We start from the raw sequence: 22,298 nt of genomic DNA, 5'->3' as shown, positions 1-22,298 counted from the left end.
AGTCAAATGGTATAATTCGGATTTCAATTATTTGAAGATCTAGTGAATTTTAGATATGGGCGGTTTATATGAAAGAAAAAGGATCAGCATTGGATTTGGTAATATAAGGCTCTAAAATATATCTAAGGGGCTGTTTGTTTAGTGCTATAAATTGTTAAGATTTGTTTTTAATATTCGTTAAAATAAATTATGAATGTGTCTTTTAATTATAGATATTCTTAAAGATGGATCCTAAATTTTCAAAATATCCAAATATCTAGGAGGAGGAATTCTTTGACAAAAATAATGATGATTAAGTGATATAATAGTAATTTTATATGGTTTTATTCCCTTCACATGGGAATATCCAACACCTACTTAATGAAATGAGAACAAAATTATCAGATTTGTGGTATACAGTTTTCGTGGGAATAAAAGTAAATTATTTTTAGGAAAAGATTTTATAACTTTAAACAAAGATGAGAATAACACATTTTCATAAATAATTTCCGAAAACAAATTAGAATTCTTTAAAACAAAAAGGATGCTAATAACGGCTATGTCTATAATAATTGTTATTTAATAAATAAGATGATGATTTGATTTACAATAATCAATTAACCAATCCTTCATTAATAATCTTTCTATAGCTACTACACTATTAGATGTGTAAATGTTTATTATCCAAAGCATCTACACACTCTAATGGCGATTGTACAGCCACAAGAATTTGGCAATAAAGGATGGCCTAAAAATTGAGATGAATATTCCTCTTGGAAATGGCATTAAAGTTTCTTGAATTTCAATCAAGACGGTGCAATAGGTACTCAACTTGAACATCCTTAGTAAGAGGTATTATCCAATTCTTGTATAAGTTGGCAGCCACCGATGGATCAACCTTGTATGTTACATTTTTGTCATCACCATTGTTGAGGGTCACATTCTGTCCGAATACCATAGCTTTCTTTTCAACCCTCTTCCTCACCGTTTCTTCTACACTCTCAAATGTCAACAATTTCATCAATCCTTCTTTATCCTGAAATAATCAAGCATTTATATTTTAGACTAAGGTTAGTAAACAACCAAGATGATATTTGTTTAAGCAATTCATGAGCATGAAATATATTTACACAATCACCTAATTGTATGTAACTATATCATTAAATTAAAAATATTTGACTAATGTGATAACTACTTCAAAAGTTTCATATTGCACTGACCTTTGTTGATATTTAATGAAATTTAATTCAATCCTTTTTATTTCTAAAACTATACATTGATTTTCCCTAAGATTTAGGTGATAATACAACCGATACCTGTGTATTTTGTAAAATATTGCATTAAACACCTTTATAAACATAACACTAACCTCCTCTAAAGGAACGTTTATGTGAGGTCCATGTCATAGAGGGGGACCATGATAAATTTAGAAAATCAATGTAATTTGTTCAATATTATATAGTAATAGTGAACAAAAAATTAGTAGATTTGAAAAGTGATATGTGGATAGAAACATGAACATTAATGGGACTAAATTGCTAATAAGAATATTAGTGGAACTAATGTGCTAACATTCAGCATTATGATGTATACCTCGGCGCGAATCAGAGACTCATATTGTTGAGCAGACTCCCTGAATTTCACTTCAGCAACAAATTTTCCATAATGAATCCTTCTAGAGATGGCCTGCAGAAACAAATGAGAATTAGCGCTAGTTTAGAGCCATTAAGGCCACAGTTGAAATTTCTCTTATGAGTTTTGACCAAAATTTACATTCGCAACATGAAACTTGGATTAGGAGAGTTTTCGGAGACAACATTACCTGCAACAATGAAAGATCACTAGCTGCGGTTTGCGCATAGTTGCCGTCATCACCAGAAGCAACAAACGAAGGAAGCAGCTCATCAAAGTAGATTTTCCAGATGGATTTGTTTATGTTAATCGAAGCAGCTTTGGGATGTAAAAACTGCAGATCTAATTAAATTTTAGCATTTTTCTTTCTTGACAGTGAACCAAGTTAGGAGATTGGAAAAAGATTTTTGGATTTGGTAAATTACCTGTGTGAAGGAGTAAGATGACACAAGTGAGGGTGGCAGATTTTCCGGGAAGAAAGGATTTTCTTCAGGGTTATTGTATCTTCCAACCTATAGCATAGCATAACTTTTTTATGTGCAATCTTCTTTCCAAGCCAATAGCATAAGAAAATAAGAAACACTTATGGTGATTGCCAAGATCAAATGTTCTTATAATTGCATTAGTCCATAAACTAGATACTTATTGATAAATAAGTAATAGCAGAGGTTCTAAATGTTTCCATTTGGTAATAAGGAATGTGCTAAGGAATAACCTTAGCAAAGATACTTATTATGTATTTGACACCTTTTTGAAGCCATTTTTTCAACTATAATCTCTTAAGATTCTTCCAAATTCATTGAAAAATGAAAGTTAAGTACAAACCCACATAACAAAGGTTGAGAAATACAATGCTCATATTCACAACATGGATATCACTTGATGAATGAAGCAAGGAAAACAGAACACAATCATACTACTACAATGACAAACACTTCCCACTAAGTAAGGTCAACTACATAGATCAAACGATACTATCGCATCATATCAACAAGAATTACGTTATCTGTCAACTGTCCTAATAGACTAACACAAACTCTTTTTCACCGGGCTAGCGAATCACAGTTTTTCTTGGACCCATATATATTTGTATGAAAAACATTTATCCAATAATGTATCCAAAAGGACCAAATAAACGTGAATTAAGAGAGTACATAACAATAATGATAACACATTATAAAGAATAATAAATATAAGGGCTAAAACCCTAAACCACTAACCTTAGCTTGAACTGCTTCTGTATTCTTCACAACAAACTCAGCCAATGAACCAGCGAATCCCGGAATCTCCTCGCCGCCGTAGGTGCGAGAATTCATTAGGAACTTTGCTCTCTCAATGAGGCCAAAGACAATTGTATCTTCTTGCCTGATCAAAGCTTCCCTCACTGAATCCAGAGTATACACCTTCCCCTTCACAGATTCAAGACTTAATTCTTCTGCTTTCACCATTCCCATCCTGTATCTAACCCCACAAATTGCCAACACAAGAATCACCAAACGAAAATTAAGCATCATATTGAAACACCCCAAAAGATTACAACTTTAACCCTACAATTTTATGATTAATCTGCCATTAAAATAGAGTAGAAAAACAGCATTATATATAACACACGAAGATAAGAATTTGACTAATTAAGAATTGCAAGGTCAAACTCAACGCCTGCTCATATAGAGGAAAACATATTATTCCCCATAAAATCTAGATACGTTTGACATTTAATATCGAAAACGCAAAATAAAAAATAAAAATGGTGTACAATCATACATGCAGAGATGGACAAAGTCAAAGAAAAAAAGACGGCAAATAGATAAATTAGAAATACCTATGTAATCAAAGAGGCGGCTGAATTGAATTAGAGATGATGATAGAATGAGATTAATTAGCGATAAGAGAGAATATTTGGCTATTTGCTTAATGGAAGCAACACTTATGATATTGTGTGATATTTATAATTTATGATATTAGTTGAATTAAGTGAAAAGAGAAAGAAAGTAACTTGGTGGGGAAGAAGAAGGAAAAGAGTGTTGTTATGTGTGTGTGGGGCGGCGAAGAAGAAGGGTCGTTGATTCGTTGGTTGGTTGTTGCTTACATTGGTTGAAATCAAGAGTTCTTTTGAGTTTTGAGTTGGAAACCCAACCAATTTTTTGCTTTTCTTTTTTTCCTCCTCCAAGGAAGAAACACCGTGTGGGTCCCATCATCAACACCCAACAATGCAAGAACCACTTAAAAAAACTTGTCACATGCTGTGTTTGTACGGTCAAATAATATCTTTTATTAGTTACAAATTATGTTTAAAAATAAAAAAATATGAAAAAGTCTAGGAAAAGTAATTTTTGTGTTTTGTGACTAATATTTAATTATAAAAAAAAGTGAGTATTTATTATTAAATTAATCTCACACTATTAAAAATATTATTAATAGTCAAGTGATGGTTACAAAACACAAAAATTGCTAGTTCCATAACATTCTTAAAAAATATTATATATATGATAAAGTGATAAACTACTAAAACGGTTTCTGAATATACTTATAAATAGTATTTTTTATCCATATTTTTAAATTATTTAAAATTATTTTTTTTTAATAATAAAATTTAAGTATATTTTTGTCAATAATAAAATTATTCAAATGTATTTTTGATAATATATCTATTATTATATACATTATTTTTGTCTATATATTTTTAATATTTTATTTTTAATATTAAAATAAGAGTTTTATTTTAATATTAAAATATTTTATACGATTATTTATTTTTTTGAATTATCATTAAATATTTTTTTTATCAAAAATAGAGAAATTTAAACCTACAAATTTTTAGATAAATATAAAGAGATTATGTTATTTGAATTATAATTTATAACCCATTCGTTAAGTAAATTTATTTGTTTGATATAATATTACGTAATTAAATATATTTATAAATTTATTTTAGATGAGATTGGATCAAAATTAAATTTTAAAAATAATTTATAAAATAGTAAGAAAATCGTTTCTCATCAAAATTATTAGTTTATTACACGATGGTACCGTTATGTGGGAAAGGGAAACCAGGTAGGTCTAACGTCTACCCCGCGTTTAGCCGTTGATAAGAACGCTTTTGCTTTGTCGTGTCTTTGTCTTAACTCTTATCATGTATAGAAAGATTTCGACTCTCTCTCTCTCTCTCTGACATGGCGAAGTCCTTTTGGGAAAATATTAAAATATTATAATTTTATTTTGATGAAAACTGATATAGTGATATGTAGACTAAAAAATTTTGATATGAAAGTAAAATTAGTGATATATTTTAATATGGTAATTTTTAGTATTTTTTAAAATTACAGGAGTACACAAATTGGAGGACTCCGATTTGTGTTTAAAAAGTTGAAAAAAATTCAGAATTTTGTGTTAAAAAATTGAAAAAATTCAAATACACAATTCGCACAATGCGAGTTTTTTTGGTGATGAAATTTTGCTTCACAAATCACATGATCCTATTTGCAGCTGATGAAATTTGAAATCTGAAACGTGAAATTCCGACCCTCCGTTTTTCGCATCCCTCATCCTCATACGCGAGTCCAATACTTCCTTTGCTTCCATATTCAAATTAAATTTCCCTAATATGTAACTCTTTTTATTTTTAATTGATAATTAAAAGTTATTAGATAATTTAATATATTTAATTAAATTATAGTCTAATAATTTTTAAAATTATATATAAATTTTTATCTTTTATTTTTATTCTTTAGCTTCCTAAAAAATAAGATCATGTTCATTTTATTGCTTGTGAAATTAAAAGGATGAAATTAATTTAGTCTCGTAGCGTTTAAAATGACTAATTCAGTCATTTATTTTCAGAAATATACTCCTTAGTGTAATGTGAAAAAATAAGTGGTCAGGTAATAAATTTAAATAAGTCTTTTTTTTAAGTAAAAATATTCTTTTATTAATCTGTTTTATTGTCTCTACTATATATTGATTGTCAGAATAAATATTTAAGTCTTTCAGCGGTGGTTAATAAATAAAAAAAACGAAGATATTTAATTTTGTTAAAGATAGAGTTTTGCAAAAATTACAATAATAAAAAAAAGGGATTTATGTTTAACTAGTGGTAGAGAAATTTTAATAAAAACAATGGCAAATGCAGTGTCTATCTATATATTAAGTTGTTTTAAGTTCTCCAAGACATTATTAGAAGACATACAAAAGATAATAATGTAATTTTTTTTGGCCCAAAAAAATATAGAAAAAAAGATGTAGTGGATTAATTAGCAGATTATTTGTAGACTAAAAAATTAAAGTGGTTTAAATTTTAAGAATCTCAGAATTTTTAATTTGACTGTGTTAGAAAAACAGGAATATAGGTTAATTTTTTGGCCTCATTCTCTAATTTATATGGTCTATCAAAATAAATATTTTAAAATTTCAAACCTTCTTACATGCAAAAATAGGTAATAATCTATTTTGGGGTTAGAAAAGTGTTTTAGAAGGTAGAAAAATTTTGAAAAAAGACATTTTTTTAGAAAATTAGAAGGAGACTTTCGGTTAAAATCACAAAGGACAATTGAATAAAACAAATTCAACCAGAATTAAATTCAATTTCTCAATAATTCATACAATCACCCGGTTTGGATTTCTGAACTACTCCTACCATATCAAAATTAGAATCAAGAACTAATCACCTCAACATTCACACACATAGTAGTCCAGGTAATCATAACACAAGCATCAAAGTAGCAGAAGATATGGTTACTTAGAATAAGGAGAAGAGTGAATGCTACTCAATTGCCTCTGGATATATCGTGGCCTTTTAGTTCTACCATGCGCCAGTTGAGTTTTTGTCGGAACAATGCAGAAGGAGAGAACTCTGAAGTTTAATTTGAAAGTTAAAATGTCAATTCAAAATTAAAATTTTTCTCTAAAAAATAATGTATGAAGGCTTACCAATCAAGAAAAGGCTATACTCTATAATCCAAATGGTGAATTCATTTTGCAATAGTTACGATGCTACAGTGGAATCAATTCTCTACTGTCTCACTCAATGCCCGAAATTAAAGAATGCCTAAAAAATAGCAAACCTTCCTTAGACAACCTAAAAAATAGAAACATGGAGATGGTAGTTATGGTTCCAGGAACAACTCAGAAGGAGAAAGCAAGTGAAAAAAATCTATTTAACTGCAATACTAACCTAACAGATTTTAAAGATGAGAAACTTGAGAATCTTCGAAGTGAAAATTATTTATCCTCAAATAATAGCTATTGCAAGGTCCAAAATCCTGAAAGCAGTGACTAGCCTCTATTGATGAAGTTCCAGTAATAACTTCTTTACCCAACAACTCTTTACCTTTTTTCACTTTACTCTTTCATATTCTTTTGAAACTTTTTTTTTAGTAGCTAATCTTTAGATTTTTCATTTGGTTTGGAAATACTCAATTTTATCTTTGCATCTAAGATGACCATTTTATTTTATTGCATCAATAAAATCTGTCTTCAGTAAAAAAAAAAAAAAAGAGTGTAATATGAACACTTTGATACACATTTTAATTATACTCAATTATTCATACATAAATCTTAATGTTAAGGATAAGCATGAGAAGAAAAAGTGAGAAAACACAATGTTGGTTCATGAAGAATTCCTTCTTTCTCAGTCACTGTTGCTTGTTTGATTTTCTTGTACACAATTTATGCACTAACTTGGTCTAGTTTAACATTACATAAAATAAAAAATTGTGTCTTTTGTCCCTGTGCTTTGGTACTGCTGTGGTCTCCTCTCTTATACTTCATTCTGCTCCACCTCTCTTCACCTGCATTTAGAGGTAACTAAAGTTATTCTCTTTCTCTATTTAGTGTTTTGGATATCTAATTAGAGAGCTTTAGAGAAGTCCAATTTGCTCTATCCGCATCATGCTCAAATGTTTAAAAAAAATAACTCTAAATTTGTGTAGTTTTTGTTAATCTTCAAATACTTAAATTTTCAAGTATGTGAAGCTCAAATTAGTATCTATTAGAAGATGATACATATGTGGTTGGTGCTGCTTTTGGAGTAGATCAAGTGTTGTATATATTTAACGCGTTTAATGCAATCCATCTTTTCATATTTGTTCTCTGAGGAAATGTTACTTTATTTCATTGTGAAATATGAATATGTTAGCTACGAGCTGAATATATCATTATCATGTGCTCATATGATTCTTTGTCCATCTTTAGTGGAATATGATTAATCATGTATTCATATGATTAATCAAAAGCTGAAACTCTTAATTGGACATCTCTGGAACATAGCAAGGATGTGCTTCCTTAGAAAATGAATGCGTTGACAAGTAAGCTAAACTAATTAATGTAGTTTATACTTTTGTGACATTTATATTATTAATCATTATTGTTTGTTGCAAAAAGCCTAAATGATGATGAAAGGTATGCAAGAAAGATTGGAGAAGAAGTGGAAAAAAGAGATGCGAAGTTGAATGTGAAAGTGGAAAGAGGTTGAATTGAAAGAGGTTGTAGTGTTATTATTTTGTTAAAGAAGTTAAAGAAGAATGACTATTAGTTTATTGAATTCTTTTGCTTTCTTGATTCAATAGTTGTAGTATTATTATTTGAATGTCATATTTGTTTTTTGTTTAGTGAAGTGTTAACCACACGTTAAGTGATTATGTAAATATTACTCTTCTTTATAGTTACGTAGATATTATGAATGTTATTTGATATTTATATGAAAAATGGATCCATCTTTGTTTATTTATATATTTTGAATTATTATTATAATTAAAAAATTAGGATCATCAATTGATTTAGACACTAAAAAATTGGTGACTAAGAATTGGTCGTCAAGAAAAATTCAACAACTAATCTTTTCAACGATCGATTTAGCGACAGAAAAATTGGTCACTATTTAGCGATTGACTTGGTTAGCAACCGATTTTGTTTAGTGAGGATTTGGTAGTCTTAATTGAAAATTGATCACTAAATTAATTGCTAATTATTAGCGACCAACATCGGTCACTGTTTTAAATTTAGCGACCAAATTTTTAACAAGTAGCGACTACCAGAATTGGTCGTTATACTGATAATTTATTATAATGATAAAACTTAATTAAATCAAATAATTGATAAATACGCAATAGATCACATGCATTAACTTAGAATATCATTGATCTATCATAATTTTAAAAATGAACTCTTAATATAAAATAATTTTATATGTGTATTTAATTATATGATATAACATTATAAAAATAATTATGTTTTATATTGATTACGTAAATAATTATATATATGTATGTATGTATCTGGGACAAACCTAGAGGGGGAAGGGATGAGTAGCGGCCTCGATCCCCCCAAAATTTTAACAAACTATACTTATATACGAGATATGTGTTTAAAAAATAAAAAAAAAATATTATGTAATTTAGTAATTTTATATGTATTATTTTTTATTATATGATGAATTTATGTCTTAATTGTTTAATTTACTAATTTTTTTACTTAACTAATTTAATATCATACCATCAAGTCTTGGTACCTTTCAAATTAGTTTTTATATAATAATCTCTATATTTATTTAAAAAATTATTTATTTTTTTATATTAACATGTTTAATATTTATATTATTATATTAATAATGACTTACGTAGTTATATTTTGGTAATCACATTATGTACTTTAGATATTCTTTTCTTATAAAAAAAATACTCATTTTCTTCTAAATTTATGTTGTTAAAAGAAAAAATTTTATAAAGATATCTTATATCTTGTATTCTATAAAGATACTGTGTCTTTTAAATAATTAATAATTAATAATTTATAATTTATTTTCAAATTTTTAAAATTTTAAAAGAATTAATTTTAATTAATATGTGATCATTTTTAACTAAACACGCTATAATTTATTGGTATTTTATAATTTTATAATGTACTATTGACATTGTTATATTTCTTTTATGTAATATTAAAAATAAAATTATGAAAAAAATTTATAATTATATATATATATATATATATATATATATTGATAAATCTTTTAAAAAATTAACTCTAATAATTATATGTTAATTATTTTTATGAAATAAAAAAATTATTTAAAAGTTGCTCTTCCATATTAAAATTTTTGGATCCGTCCCAGTATGTATGTATGTAATTGAGCGACCATATAAAATATTTTACATGATCAAGACATCAAAGTTAAATTCTTAAATTTTTTTCTAAAAATGTCTAATTTTCTTTCATTCTTAATCCTAGCTTTAAAATAATTATAGTTGAATAATTTTGTACATATATTTAATTATATATTATTATATTAATAAAAATAATTATTTTTTATATATTTGATGAATAATTATTAAAAAATATACAATTATATAAAACTTTTTACATTATACATTAAAATTAAACACAATAATCATATTGCTTTTCGTTTTCTTATGCGTGACTCTATAATGTTGTCAACTGATGCAAAGCATCTTATCATGTCTCAATTGGTTCGCATAATCAATCGTATAGTTGACAAATGACAGAGGTATCAATGCGATAGAAATTTCTCATTTAAGTTAGTTAGGGAAATGTGTGAATTGGGGTAGCATGATTCATTCCGCGTGCGAAAATTGCGTACTCATTATAATATTAGCTATATATATATATAATGCATAGTTTATCAACTTTTTCTATAAGATTGGTTTGGTCTGTCATATTAGCATGTTGTTTGCACATTTAACTAACCGTTTTTTTTTTTTTGGGACCATAAGTATTGTTTTTTTTTTTATCGGAAACACTTTTGTTTGAGCAAAAAATATTCAAAAATATCACATCACAATGAGGTTATTTTTCTCAACAATTTTTTTTGCAGATTTAATTTTTTACAAATTATCGATAAAAATTTTATAAATACATTTAATTATAAATGATCACGTTAATAAAAATAAATTATATATATATAATGTACATTAGCTATTTATATAGTTTTAAGTAAAGATTTAGTTAAAAGACAAAGAAACATGATAGAAGGAAGAACATAATGAATTGAATGGATATATTTTTAACGTGTTTTTTAATAAAAAAAGTTTTTTAGGTAAATTTGTGTGAATTTTTGGCATAAGTTTTTCTTTTATTTGCTGTATCTTAAAAATTTTAAAAAAATTTTGGAAGTCAACCAAGATCAAAAAATTTAAGTTTAATTCTCTTTTTTCTCTTAATGTATTTTGATAAAAAGAAAAAAAAGTCACAAAAAAAGCATAATTCTTTATTTTAGATAAGGGGTTGAGAGATTTCATTCTTCTCGAATCCTTTTTATATTAGGGGTGACAAATGGGAAAGCTCGTCCCATCTCGCTCCACCCTGTCCCGCCAAAAATTCACCATTTGGCGGGCTGGCCGCCCCCGCCTAGTGATACAGTCATGAATTCTTCCTCCGTCTTGCCTAATGGCAGATTGGCGGACCGGGTTGGGTATTCGCTCTTTTTCTTTTTATAAACCTTAAATATTAAATAATATATATAATCTCACAACCATTTTAATAAATTTATAATTTCTAAAAACATAAAAAAATTATAATTCTAAATTCACAAATATTAAAGTTGTTATAATTATAAATATGTAGTAATAAACATAATTATAAACCAAATTTTTTGAAACAAAATAATAAAACCAATATTGTCCAAAGTAAAATAAATATTATCCAAAACATATAATTAAACATCTTCAAGTTTATAATCAATCAAAAAGATAAAACATAATAAAAAATATAACTTAGAACATCTTCAATTATTATCTTCATCATTTTGTAGATCAATAATATCATAGAAATTTGTAAAAAAACGGCCCGATAAAAAAACGGCTGGTCCGCGGAGAAGTCTGCCCCACTCGGCCAAAGCCCAGGACTTAAGCAGTGCGAATTAGTCGAGCTTTTTAAATTTAACGATTTCAAATTTTCAGTCCAACTCACTTTTTTAGTAGGTTACACAGATTTCGACCCGTCTACTACCCCTAAGGCCCTAACTGCTATTCATTATCAAAAGAAAAAAAATAGTTAAATATAAGTATGTAAACGTTAATACGTAATATCATTTAAAAAAGAATGCAAACACATAACAAAAAACGTGACCGAGCTTAAAAAGTAAATTACTCATGGTCGAGGAAGGTGAAGAAAAATTTGCTTATTAGAAGGATAAAGACTAAAGAATGACTTCATCTTGGAAAAAGTGTAGAAGCTACAAATTGTGAAAAAAGAGAGTGGGCAAGCTGTGGAAAAAGTGTAACAAAAAGAAGATGGCATTGCATAAGATTTATATATAGCATGGTGAATCCAACAATCGAAGTTTAGTTTGATAAGAGAAAAAAGGTAATTTAAACGAGACAACATGCATAAAAAATGGTGATTGTTACGGTATGATGATAAATTCATACGTATCGATACGTTTAAAATATGGACAAATAGCAATAAATCACGTGACATTTTTTTTCATATCAGCATTTAATTTTTTTTTTAAATATATTATATCACCACTTTTACTAATATATCCCTTTAATTAAATAAAAATAAAAAAATATTTTTTATTTAATTTTATAAAAAGTCTTAAATATTCTTACTTTATTTGATTAGACAAAAATACCCTTATAAATTAATTAAATTTTAGAATTCAATTAATCCTAATTTAATAGTTTCAAATAATTTAAACAACAAAACAAAAACATATAAAAAAAACAAAAAATTAATCTTTCTTCATCTTCTCTAATTTCCCTGATCATTAGTGTCCTACTCTGAAGCAAAGCAAAACATATCAAAAAAATAAAAAATCAATATGTTCTTCATCTTCTCCTAATATTATTCGTGCCTCCCTCCCCTCTGAAGCACACCAAAACGGCAAAATCCTAGCAATAATTGACTGCATTGATCTCGGTAGCTAGCCACCTACGGAATTTAAAGAACCTAAAGGAGAAGGAAGGCTAAACCACTCAACTGGGCAAACGCTGCGTCTTTCTCCTCTATGGAAGTTCTTTGAATGCCCCTTCGCCCTCCATCGTCGAGCCCCGTCCAGTCGTCGTCATCCAGCGCCTCTCCCTTTCTGGCAGCCACCGCATCTTCCTCCACTCCTCCCTGCACTCTACCACTCTCTGCCTGCATCATCAAGAATGGAGCCTCTAACTCAAGTTGGTTCTTGATTTTTTTTTTGTCTGATTTTTTACTGCTTCTATTTGTTTTTCTGTTCTTGAGTTAATTCTGGTTTGTTCCTAAGTATTTTAGTACTTGATTTTATTTATGATTTTTAAATTTCTTGATTCTTGGTTAGCATATTTTCTACAGTTCTCTAGTATTCTCTTGGTTGCTATTCTTGATTCTTGATTTTTGTTATGATTTTTTAATGTTTCTATTTTTTTCTGTTTTGTACTTGGAAAGAACATATTTATCCATCTATTACTGATTAGCAGGGTTGTTGACTGATTATTTGATCTTTCCTAGCTTGTTGAATGATTATTTGATCTTTCTCAAGTTTACGTATAAGTTCTGGCCAAGTGGATCCGAAAAGGAATTCTTCATATATGCTCACGAGCGACGAGGCTACTACACATTTTGGCAGGTTTTTTTTTGTAACTTCCCTCATTGGATGCCAGTTCATGTTTTCATAATGTAATTTAATACTGTGTTCTGTTTTGCTCTCTCTATTTATGTTTTGTTTCTCATGTCAATGAAACTCAAAGTTATTGTCATCTGATCTACTAATTAGGATTAGGGTGAATAGATAACAAACTTTACAATATGTATTCTATGTGAAATAGTTTGCATATGAAATACTTTATCCCATATGGTTGAGCGCTAGTTGGATCATTTGATTCTGTTGGTTACTTAAAAAATTTTTGAACCATGTGGCCTCTCAACTTAAGATTCTGGCTCTGCCACTGTTAATAGGACTCTCACCTAATGTTTTCTGGAATATGCTTATGTTGATAATGCATCTTTTCTTCTCCGGATGAAGGCTTATGATTTGATTTCAATATGAAGCTATGGTGGGTACTGACTTCTTGTTGTAACAGGGCACTGGCCTGGTGGCATTGGTGGAATGTTAGCAGGGGGTGCTGCTGCTGCGGCCGCTATGTATGGTGCTCACCATTTGACTCATGGTCATTATGGTCATCATCATGGGTTCTTTGGTCATGGAAAGTTTAAGCATGGAAAATTTAAGCATGACAAATTCGACAAGCGTTGGAAGCATGGCATGTTCAAGCGATGGAAGTGATACTGTGGCCAATATGGTGTATGGTCATGACTCATGAGGGTTGTATTCTGGGATGAATAATGTTTACCATTAGCAGGGACGGTTCTACATACATTGTTGTGGGGGCAAGCGCCCCCACTACAATTTGGAATTTTTTTGAGTAGTATATGATAATAATATTTATTTGCCCCGATTAGATTATTAAATTTGACCCCATAATAAATTTTTACTCAACTTTTGGTACTTAATCGTCAATTTAAAAATTTTATATTAGAAATTCGTTAGAATTTAGAATGATCAATTCTCAAATTTAAACGAAATTAGTGTTCTTTTTTAAAAATCAACTCAAAAGAATATTATTTATCTTCTTTTCAAATTAGCTTTAATTTTTGCATAACAACTGTATCAATTAAAAGAACTTTTTTAACTATAAATATAAATAAGAGTCGGCTTCTAATTGTGTTAGGAAGTGAATTTTTAAATAATTATTTAGTAATATATATAAAAAGAGAGAAATTTTGATGGTAGTTAATAGAAAATTATTTAATTTTTTAAAATAAAAACCTAAATAATAAAAATTTAAATTATATATTATTATTTAAATTACTATTTAGTATTGTAATTTATATATTAGATATTTTGAAGGCTAATCATATTTTACAATAATAAAATATAATCATAACAATAATTATGTTATATGTACATAAAAAATAATTATTTGTAAAATATATATTAAAATATAAATACACATTAAAAATAAGTTAAACAATACATATATTTATACACAGATATATAATAATTAATAAATAATTTAATATTTAATTTTTTATATACATATATTATTTTTATTATAAAAATAATTATGATGTTATATAAATTTTGCCCCCACTACCAAAATTTTCTGGATCCGTCACTGACCATTAGCAACTTAGTTTTTGTTGCAATGCATCAATGAAATAGTTTAACACTATTTTGTCAATTGTTTTTGTTTTGCCTTTTGTGATGATGTGTGTGATTCATGTATATATGTATGTAAGAAAGTCATCTTCCTTGATGAGTTTGTCTTGTTTTCTTATGATTTTTTCGATTTTTTCCCTTTACAACTGCTTCATGTTTGAGCAGTTCAGTAAATTTTACTGAAAACCCTTCAAAGTCAAACACTGTTTACCTTTAATGCAATTTGACATGAATTTGGTGTATCTTTGCATTCAAAATGAAACACTTTTCACGGGTTATTTTGTTCGCATAAGTTAACATGAAAACTTATATCTAGATGTCAATTTACATTTTCTTAATTTGTGTTATGACTGTTATTAATTTATATAATTTTTTGGTCAAATGCGTTATATGGGTTCCTCATTTTAATAATTTAGTACATTCTTACATCAATTTATCTAGATAAAGATGTATAGAATTTTTTCCATGACAGGAGTTTATTTTCCAAAGACCATTGAGATTGAATGGCATCACAAAGATCATTGTGCTCAAATATGTAAAGTTTGGGAGAAATCCAACTGATTCATCAAAACTAACCAAGTTTATGCATCCATTGAGTGTCAACTTTCTTAACATTGGGCTTTAGATACATTAAGAAAATGAGTGATGGATTCACAATGGGAGAAATTCATGCAAGTCAAATGGGAGAAATTCTGCAAACAAAAATCAATCAATTAAAAAAAAAGGTATCAATATATTATATGAATTCCACTAATCCAACATTTGAATTGAGACACTTCACCATATAGATTAATCATGTAAAATTTTATAAAATTTGGAAGTGATTTAATATTTTAAACACTACTTTATTTTGACATAACACAATTATGTAATATAAGTCAATTCTCGTCTTTGGATTATTTGTCTATTATTGGTGCCCTTTTGAATTTTCTAAATTTGATAAATTAATCACACAGGTAATATAATATATAAAAAGATGTCTAATGGTGTAAATTAACAAGAATTACGCATAGTCTAAATGGATCCTGGAGTATAAATTTCAAGTTTTAGAAGAAAGTAGTATGCACAATAAAAGTGAACCTTTTATACTAAGGGAATCAGACAACTAGTTGTACCTGAAACGGCTTTTCCAACATGAGAGGACTATGACGTAAACTGAAGGCAACAATTTTTTTTAAGTTCGACGGAATAGAATTTGAAGGGTACCCCTTCCAATCAAGCAGCCTTAATTGCTCAGGTAGAAGAATAGTCCGACATGAAAGGTTTGTGTTCAAATAATCAGTCAACAACCCTAATAATCAGTAATAGATGGATAAATATGTTCTTTTTAAGTACAGAACAGACAAAAATAGAAGCATTAAAAAATCATAACGAAAATCAAGAATCAAGAATAGCAACTAAAAGAATATTAGAGAATTGCAGAAAATATGCCAACTAAAAATCAAGAAATTTAAAAATCATAACTAAAATCAAGTACTAAAATATTTAGGAACAAGCCACAATTAACTCAAGAACAAAACAGAAAAACAAATAGAAGCAGTGAAAAATCAGACAAAAAAAATCAAGAACCAACCTGAGTCAGAGGCTCTATTCTTGATGATGCAGACATAGAGTGACAGAGTGCAGGGAGGAGTGGAGGAAGACGCGGTGGTTGCCAGAAAGGGAGAGGCGCTGGACGACGACCGCTGGACGGGGCTCAACGATAGAGGGCGAAGGGGCTCGACGATGGAGGGCGAAGGGGCATTCAAAGAACTTCCATAGAGGAAAAGACGTAGCGTTTGCCTAGTTGAGTGATTTAGCCTTCCTTCTCCTTTAAGTTCTTTAAATTCCGTGGGTGGCTAGCTACCGAGATCAATGCAGTCAATTATTGCTAGGTTTTTTGGTGTGCTTCAGAGGGGAGGGAACACCAATGATATTAGAAGAAGATGAAGAACACATTAATTTTTTATTTTTTTGATATGTTTTGCTTTACTTAAGAGGAGGATACTAATGATTAGGAGAATTGGAGAAGATGAAGAAAGATTAATTTTTGTTTTTTTTTTTAATATGTTTTTGTTTTGTTGTTTAAATTATTTGAAACTATAAAATTAGGATTAATTGAATTCTAAAATTTGATTAATTTACAAGAGTATTTTTGTTTAATCAAATAAAGTAAGGATGTTTAAGATTTTTTATAAAATTAAATAAAAAATATATTTTTATTTTTATTTAATTAAAGGGGTATATTAATAAAAGTGGTGATATAATATATATTTAAAAAAAATTTGAATGCTGATGTGGAAAAAAATGCCACGTGATTTATTACTATTTGTCCATATTTTAAACGTATCAGTATGTATGAATTTATCATCGTATCGTAACAATCACTATAAAAAATAATCGAAAATGTTTAATAACGAAAAAAAAATAAACTAAAAACAGTCATAACTTGCCTTACTAAAAAAAATAGATACATAAACAGCATTCAAAGCAATTAATGAATGCAATAAATAGAATATAAAAAAAATAGTGAATCAATAAAAACCACCAAATCCAACACCATTAAAAGATGTTCGAAAAAAATGCCAGTAATTAAAGAAAAAGTAAAATAATATATATTAAATAACATATATATATATATATATATATATATATATATATATCTGAAATTAATTATTAATATATCTATATATATATACATACAAATACGTAAATTTTTATATTCATTAATACATGAACAGATTAAAACCCATGAAAACATTCCCCTAATATTTAGATAAAAAATAAATGTTGAAACAATTTATAACTTAATAAATGTTGTTGTAGTGTATTAAATTTTTTTTCCTGTTATATATGCATATAATCTATTCTATTATATAAAAATCGGTTTCTATACTTAATGATAGAGTCGACGTGGCATACTTTTGAGAGTGTTTTCTAATTTATTTCTTTTAACTTATTAAATTCAATTCATTACTATAAATTAATTATATCAACTAATTGATTTAATTAGATCACACAATTTATTATAATTTATATCAATCAATTATTATTAATTACTTTAATTTATTATTTTATAAGACGCATAACAAAATAGATGATTTATTACTTATTCTAATTGAATGTAATAAAATAATAAATACATATTAATTTAGTTAAAAAAATTACCGTCTCTTGTATAATTTATTATTGATGTTTTTATATAAAATTAATAGTTAAAAATTATTATATATTATTAAACTATCAACTGTCTATTCTATTATATAAAAGTCAGATTTCTACACTTAATGATGGAGTCGACGTGGCATGCTTTTGAGAGTGTTTTTTAATTAATTTTTTTAACTCATTAAATTCAATTCATTACTATGAATTAATTATATCAACTAATTGATTTGATTAAATATTTAAGTATCATACAATTTATTATAATTTATATCAATCAATTATTATTAATTACTTTAATTCATTATTTTATAAGACGCATAACAAAATAGATGATTTATTACTTATTCTAATTGAATGTAATAAAATAATAAATACATATTAATTTAGTTAAAAAAATTACTGTCTCCTATATAATTTATTATTGATGTTTTTATATAAAATTAATAGTTCAAAATTATTAAATATTATTAAACTATTAACTGTAAGTCAGTTTTCAATCATCTTACTACATATACATAAGGGATAAGTATTATTTTGGTCCCTCATGTTGAGGGTCGGAATCGAACCCGAGGGGAAAGGACGCGGGGGTGGGGGGAAGGGGAGAGGGGGAGGGGAGGGGGAGGGTGACCGCCGCCGCCGCCTCGCGATCCTCGCCCGCCTCGCCGCCTTCGTGCCTCGCCGCCTTCACGCCTTGCGCCTCGCCGCATCGCCGCCTCGCGAGCCTCGCCTGCCTCGCCGCCTCTGCCTCCTCCTCCTCCTCTCATCTTCGCCGCTTCATCAACTCGGGTCGTCGCGAGCTTTCCCTTCGCGGAGGCGCCGCTTACTGCCACCGGGTCGTTCGTCGTGGTCTTTCTCGCATCTGCTTCGCCTACGACCGCCGCGTATGTGAACCAGCAAGGCGGCTTTGGTGTCGGTTCCAGATCCAATAGATCTGTCGCCGCTGTTCCGAGTGGTTCTGCTGCCGTGGACGTAATTGTACTATGAAACACTGGATTTAAATTTTTGCTTGAAATTCTGAATCTGGAATTTGATATTGTGATTGATATGTAATTTCTATTGATGAATTTTTTCTAAATTTATAGGAGGAGGTAATTGTGCTTGTAGTGGTGGGAGTGTAAACTCCGGTTAAATTAGTAGATAATTAGTCAATAAATTAATTTTTAATAAGGAGGATTATAAATGTAAATATTATATCAAATTAGGATAGAACTCATCGAAACGAGAATTTTGACACCAATTTCGAAGAAATCGGTCCAAGATTAGACCGAACGGGTCGAATCGGTTGAACCGAACCCGAACCGGGCTGTTGGTCCAACCGGACCAACTCATTAAAAGAAGTCGAACTCCTTTCTCTCCCTCATTTGGATGCAGCAGCGTGAAACATTCCAGGGAGGGGAGAAAGCTTTCATAAGGTTACGGTAAACTTTCGATCTCCGTAACTTCTCCGTCCGAGCTCCAATCGCCGCACCGTTTGCGGCCACGCGTTCACCGCGTCGAGCTCTACGTTTCTACCGGAACAATTTCACTGGTAACTTGTTTAATCACTCTCAGCCTTCTGTTCCCCCAATTTTCAAATTTTAAGTGGGAATGTTGAATTTCTTTGATTTCTGATGTTTTAGGATCCAATTAGCTTGAGGAAAACGTTTACTCTTGCTTATGTGAAGCTTGGGTAAGGTGAGGATACGATAATTTTATTTTAATTTCATTGAATTTGAGCTTTGAGTATTAAATTGGATATATATATGTGTTATGAATGTGTATTAGGTTGTAAATAAATAATTAAAGCTTGAAATTGTGAATACTGGAACTTGGAGGAAGCGGATTAGTTGAAGTTTTGAGGGCTGTGTTCTTTTAGGAAAATTGTCTTGGAATAATACTTGGGAATCGGCTAAGGTATGGTTTAGGTTTTTTGCATTTAATATATAATGTTCTGTGAAAACTTAGGCTAGATGACCATAGGATAAGTTGGAATGCGGGAGTATGTTTAATGTTTAGTAATTTGTCAATGAATATATTTGGTTGAAGTTTATTGGATAATTAGTTATTAATTTTGGATGGTGAATGTTGTTATGTTAATTTGGAGAGAATTATGGTTGAATGTTATTATTGATGAACATGGTTGGTTTGGTGCTTGTTGATTAACTAATAATTTGGTGAATTATTGATTTGAGGTATCTTGTGTTAGAAGCCTAGGATTAGTGAACTATGATCCTTAGTTGAATTTTTGGTTGTTGGATTTGAATATTGTATGAGTATAATTGTTGATCTGAGGTAGATTTATTGTGGTGACTGTTATGATGATGAGGAAGGGTGTGTTGAATTGAAAAGAAAGCAGGTTTGGAAACTAATAATTTGGTGAATTATTGATTTGCGTATCTTGGTGTTAAGCCTAGGATTAGTGAACTATGATCCTTATTTGATTTGTTGTTGTTTGAATATGTATGAGTATAATTGTTATCTGAGGTAGATTTATTGTGGTGACTTTATGATGATGAGAAGGGTGTGTTGATTGAAAAGAAGCAGGTTTGGACCCGAAAGGGTGCAAGTCCGAGTTTTAGGAGGTGCTGCCAAATTTTAAAAATTAGAGATTTTATTATATGATTATCTAAAAAGATTTAGATTCAAAGGTTTATATGGTTGAATTAGAGTTATTAAATAAGTATGTTTTAAGTTTGAAGTTTGATTCTTAGAAAGAATGAATTATGTTTTGTGTGGAACTATTGCTGGACGAATGAGAGGTGTGATAACGAAGGATTTATATACGTTTAATGATGTGAATGAGATGCTTGACAATGATGTGGATGTTAATGAATTATAATGAATTATTTATATGGCTTATGATTTGAATGACTGAGATACGAGGTTCCCTGGATAAAGTGCCGTGGCTTGCCCACATGTACCAGGTAGAAACTCGATACTCTATTGACCCTACGACGTAAGTGTGACCGGGCACTCTATAAATTCCCAGAATGTTACCCCATTGAGCAATATTTGATTATTTGAGATAAAGCTATGCATAGACTCTTGGGGATGCACGTCGGGGACAGTCTAAGGACAATTCAGACTTGTCGGGTTGGCTGGATAACCGACAGATGCCTCATCAGCCTAAGACAGGCATGCATCATATGCATACTATTTGAACTACTTGCTTGTGCATTAACTGGGTGTGCCTAAATGTATCTGCCATGCTAAATGTATATTGTTACTTGCAGTACTTGTAACCTTCCTGTGCTTGCTTTATCTGTTTGTTTGTCTGTGAAATCCTAATGGAGGATGGAGGTATGGCGTATTTTAGGTTTAGGTTAGTTAAATCAGGTTTACTATTCTTAAAAATCACCTTTTATGGCTTCTGTTTAATATTTTAAGCTCTACAATCTGAGTGTCGGCGTCTAGGATTGCCTCTGCATTCCCAGGACCTATATATTATGTGTGTGGCACCTTTACCATACTGAGAACCTATGGTTCTCATTCCATACTATGTTGTTTTCAGATGCAGGTCGAGAGCATCTCGTTAGGCGTTGGATCTTACGGAGTGGTTATGGTATTTTGTTATGTATATTATATATATGTACTTAGTTTTCTCTACATAACTTATTCTTTTTTATCCTCCTAGAGTGTATGGAGAGGCAGAATTTGTTATGTATTTGGATTTTGGATATGTATATATATATATATATATTATATATATATATATGTATGTATATGGGTGTATATTCTCCGGCCAGGACTTCGCAGCGATCAAGTCGTTATTTTGTATCTTGATTCTCTGTTCCTGTTTGGTCTTACTTGACACTGTAGCTTTCTTAGCATGCAAGTTAACTTTCTCGAGTTTACGCTTTTATATCGCAATTTTTATTTCCTATTTTTCAAGCTCCTAGCATATATAATTCTTCTGCTATTATAAATATATTTTATTTTAGAGGTCGTAATACCACACCACCTCTGCTTTACGACTTAAGCGTAAAGCTTAGTGTGGTAGGGTGTTACTTATGGTATCAGAGCAGTTCGTTCCTATAGAGCCTGAAAGACGACTGATTGTACTTCTGTGCATTCTCTGTATATGTGTTTATGTGCTATTAGATATCTGACTGATATATGGCATAAACGTTTGTGAGCATGCATTTGGAACTTAAAGCATTAGACTGCGATATTGAGACTGATCAACTTAATATCACTTGTTGGTGTGTAGGGACCAGATGTCGACTGATGCGGTCGCGGGCGAGGTAGGTAGAAGGCACCGTTATCCCTATAGGGACTGATCCAGTAGACTTTATGGCTGCCCTGAAAAATATGGCTGCAGCTATGTAGGCAACGCCGAGGCATTGGGTAATCGGATAAATCAGGGTATCATAGGAACAATAATGATGGGACGGTCCTATGACACTTGCTACATTTCTGA

General features: G+C 29.6%; 2 protein-coding genes and 1 long non-coding RNA gene across 3 annotated transcripts; 2 read left to right on the top strand and 1 right to left on the bottom strand.

Moving 5' to 3' along the window:
- Window positions 1-524: 524 nt before the first annotated feature.
- LOC130936184 (chorismate mutase 2) lies at window positions 525-3,740 on the bottom strand. The gene is made up of 6 exons (XM_057866216.1): window positions 3,434-3,740; window positions 2,832-3,072; window positions 2,037-2,123; window positions 1,802-1,945; window positions 1,573-1,665; window positions 525-1,015 (listed from the first exon to the last, which is right to left on the bottom strand). Exons 2-6 carry the CDS (start codon window positions 3,063-3,065, stop codon window positions 782-784), a joined length of 792 nt encoding a protein of 263 aa, XP_057722199.1. The 5' UTR covers window positions 3,066-3,072; window positions 3,434-3,740; the 3' UTR covers window positions 525-781.
- An 894-nt stretch (window positions 3,741-4,634) lies between these two features.
- LOC130934839 (glycine-rich protein A3-like) lies at window positions 4,635-13,819 on the top strand. The gene is made up of 2 exons (XM_057864366.1): window positions 4,635-4,665; window positions 13,617-13,819. The coding sequence occupies exons 1-2, from the start codon at window positions 4,635-4,637 to the stop codon at window positions 13,817-13,819; spliced, it is 234 nt and encodes a 77-aa protein (XP_057720349.1).
- Window positions 13,820-19,277: 5,458 nt separating this feature from the next.
- LOC130932604 (uncharacterized) lies at window positions 19,278-19,781 on the top strand. Its single transcript, XR_009067493.1, has 3 exons — window positions 19,278-19,427; window positions 19,519-19,573; window positions 19,664-19,781. It is a non-coding gene; the product is annotated as an uncharacterized LOC130932604 (long non-coding RNA).
- Window positions 19,782-22,298: the final 2,517 nt, after the last annotated feature.

The sequence above is a fragment of the Arachis stenosperma genome, chromosome 6, assembly GCF_014773155.1.
Source record: "Arachis stenosperma cultivar V10309 chromosome 6, arast.V10309.gnm1.PFL2, whole genome shotgun sequence".
NCBI lineage: Eukaryota > Viridiplantae > Streptophyta > Magnoliopsida > Fabales > Fabaceae > Arachis > Arachis stenosperma.
The sequence above is the reverse complement of the archived record's forward strand: the minus strand, read 5'-3'. Positions and strand labels throughout refer to the sequence as shown.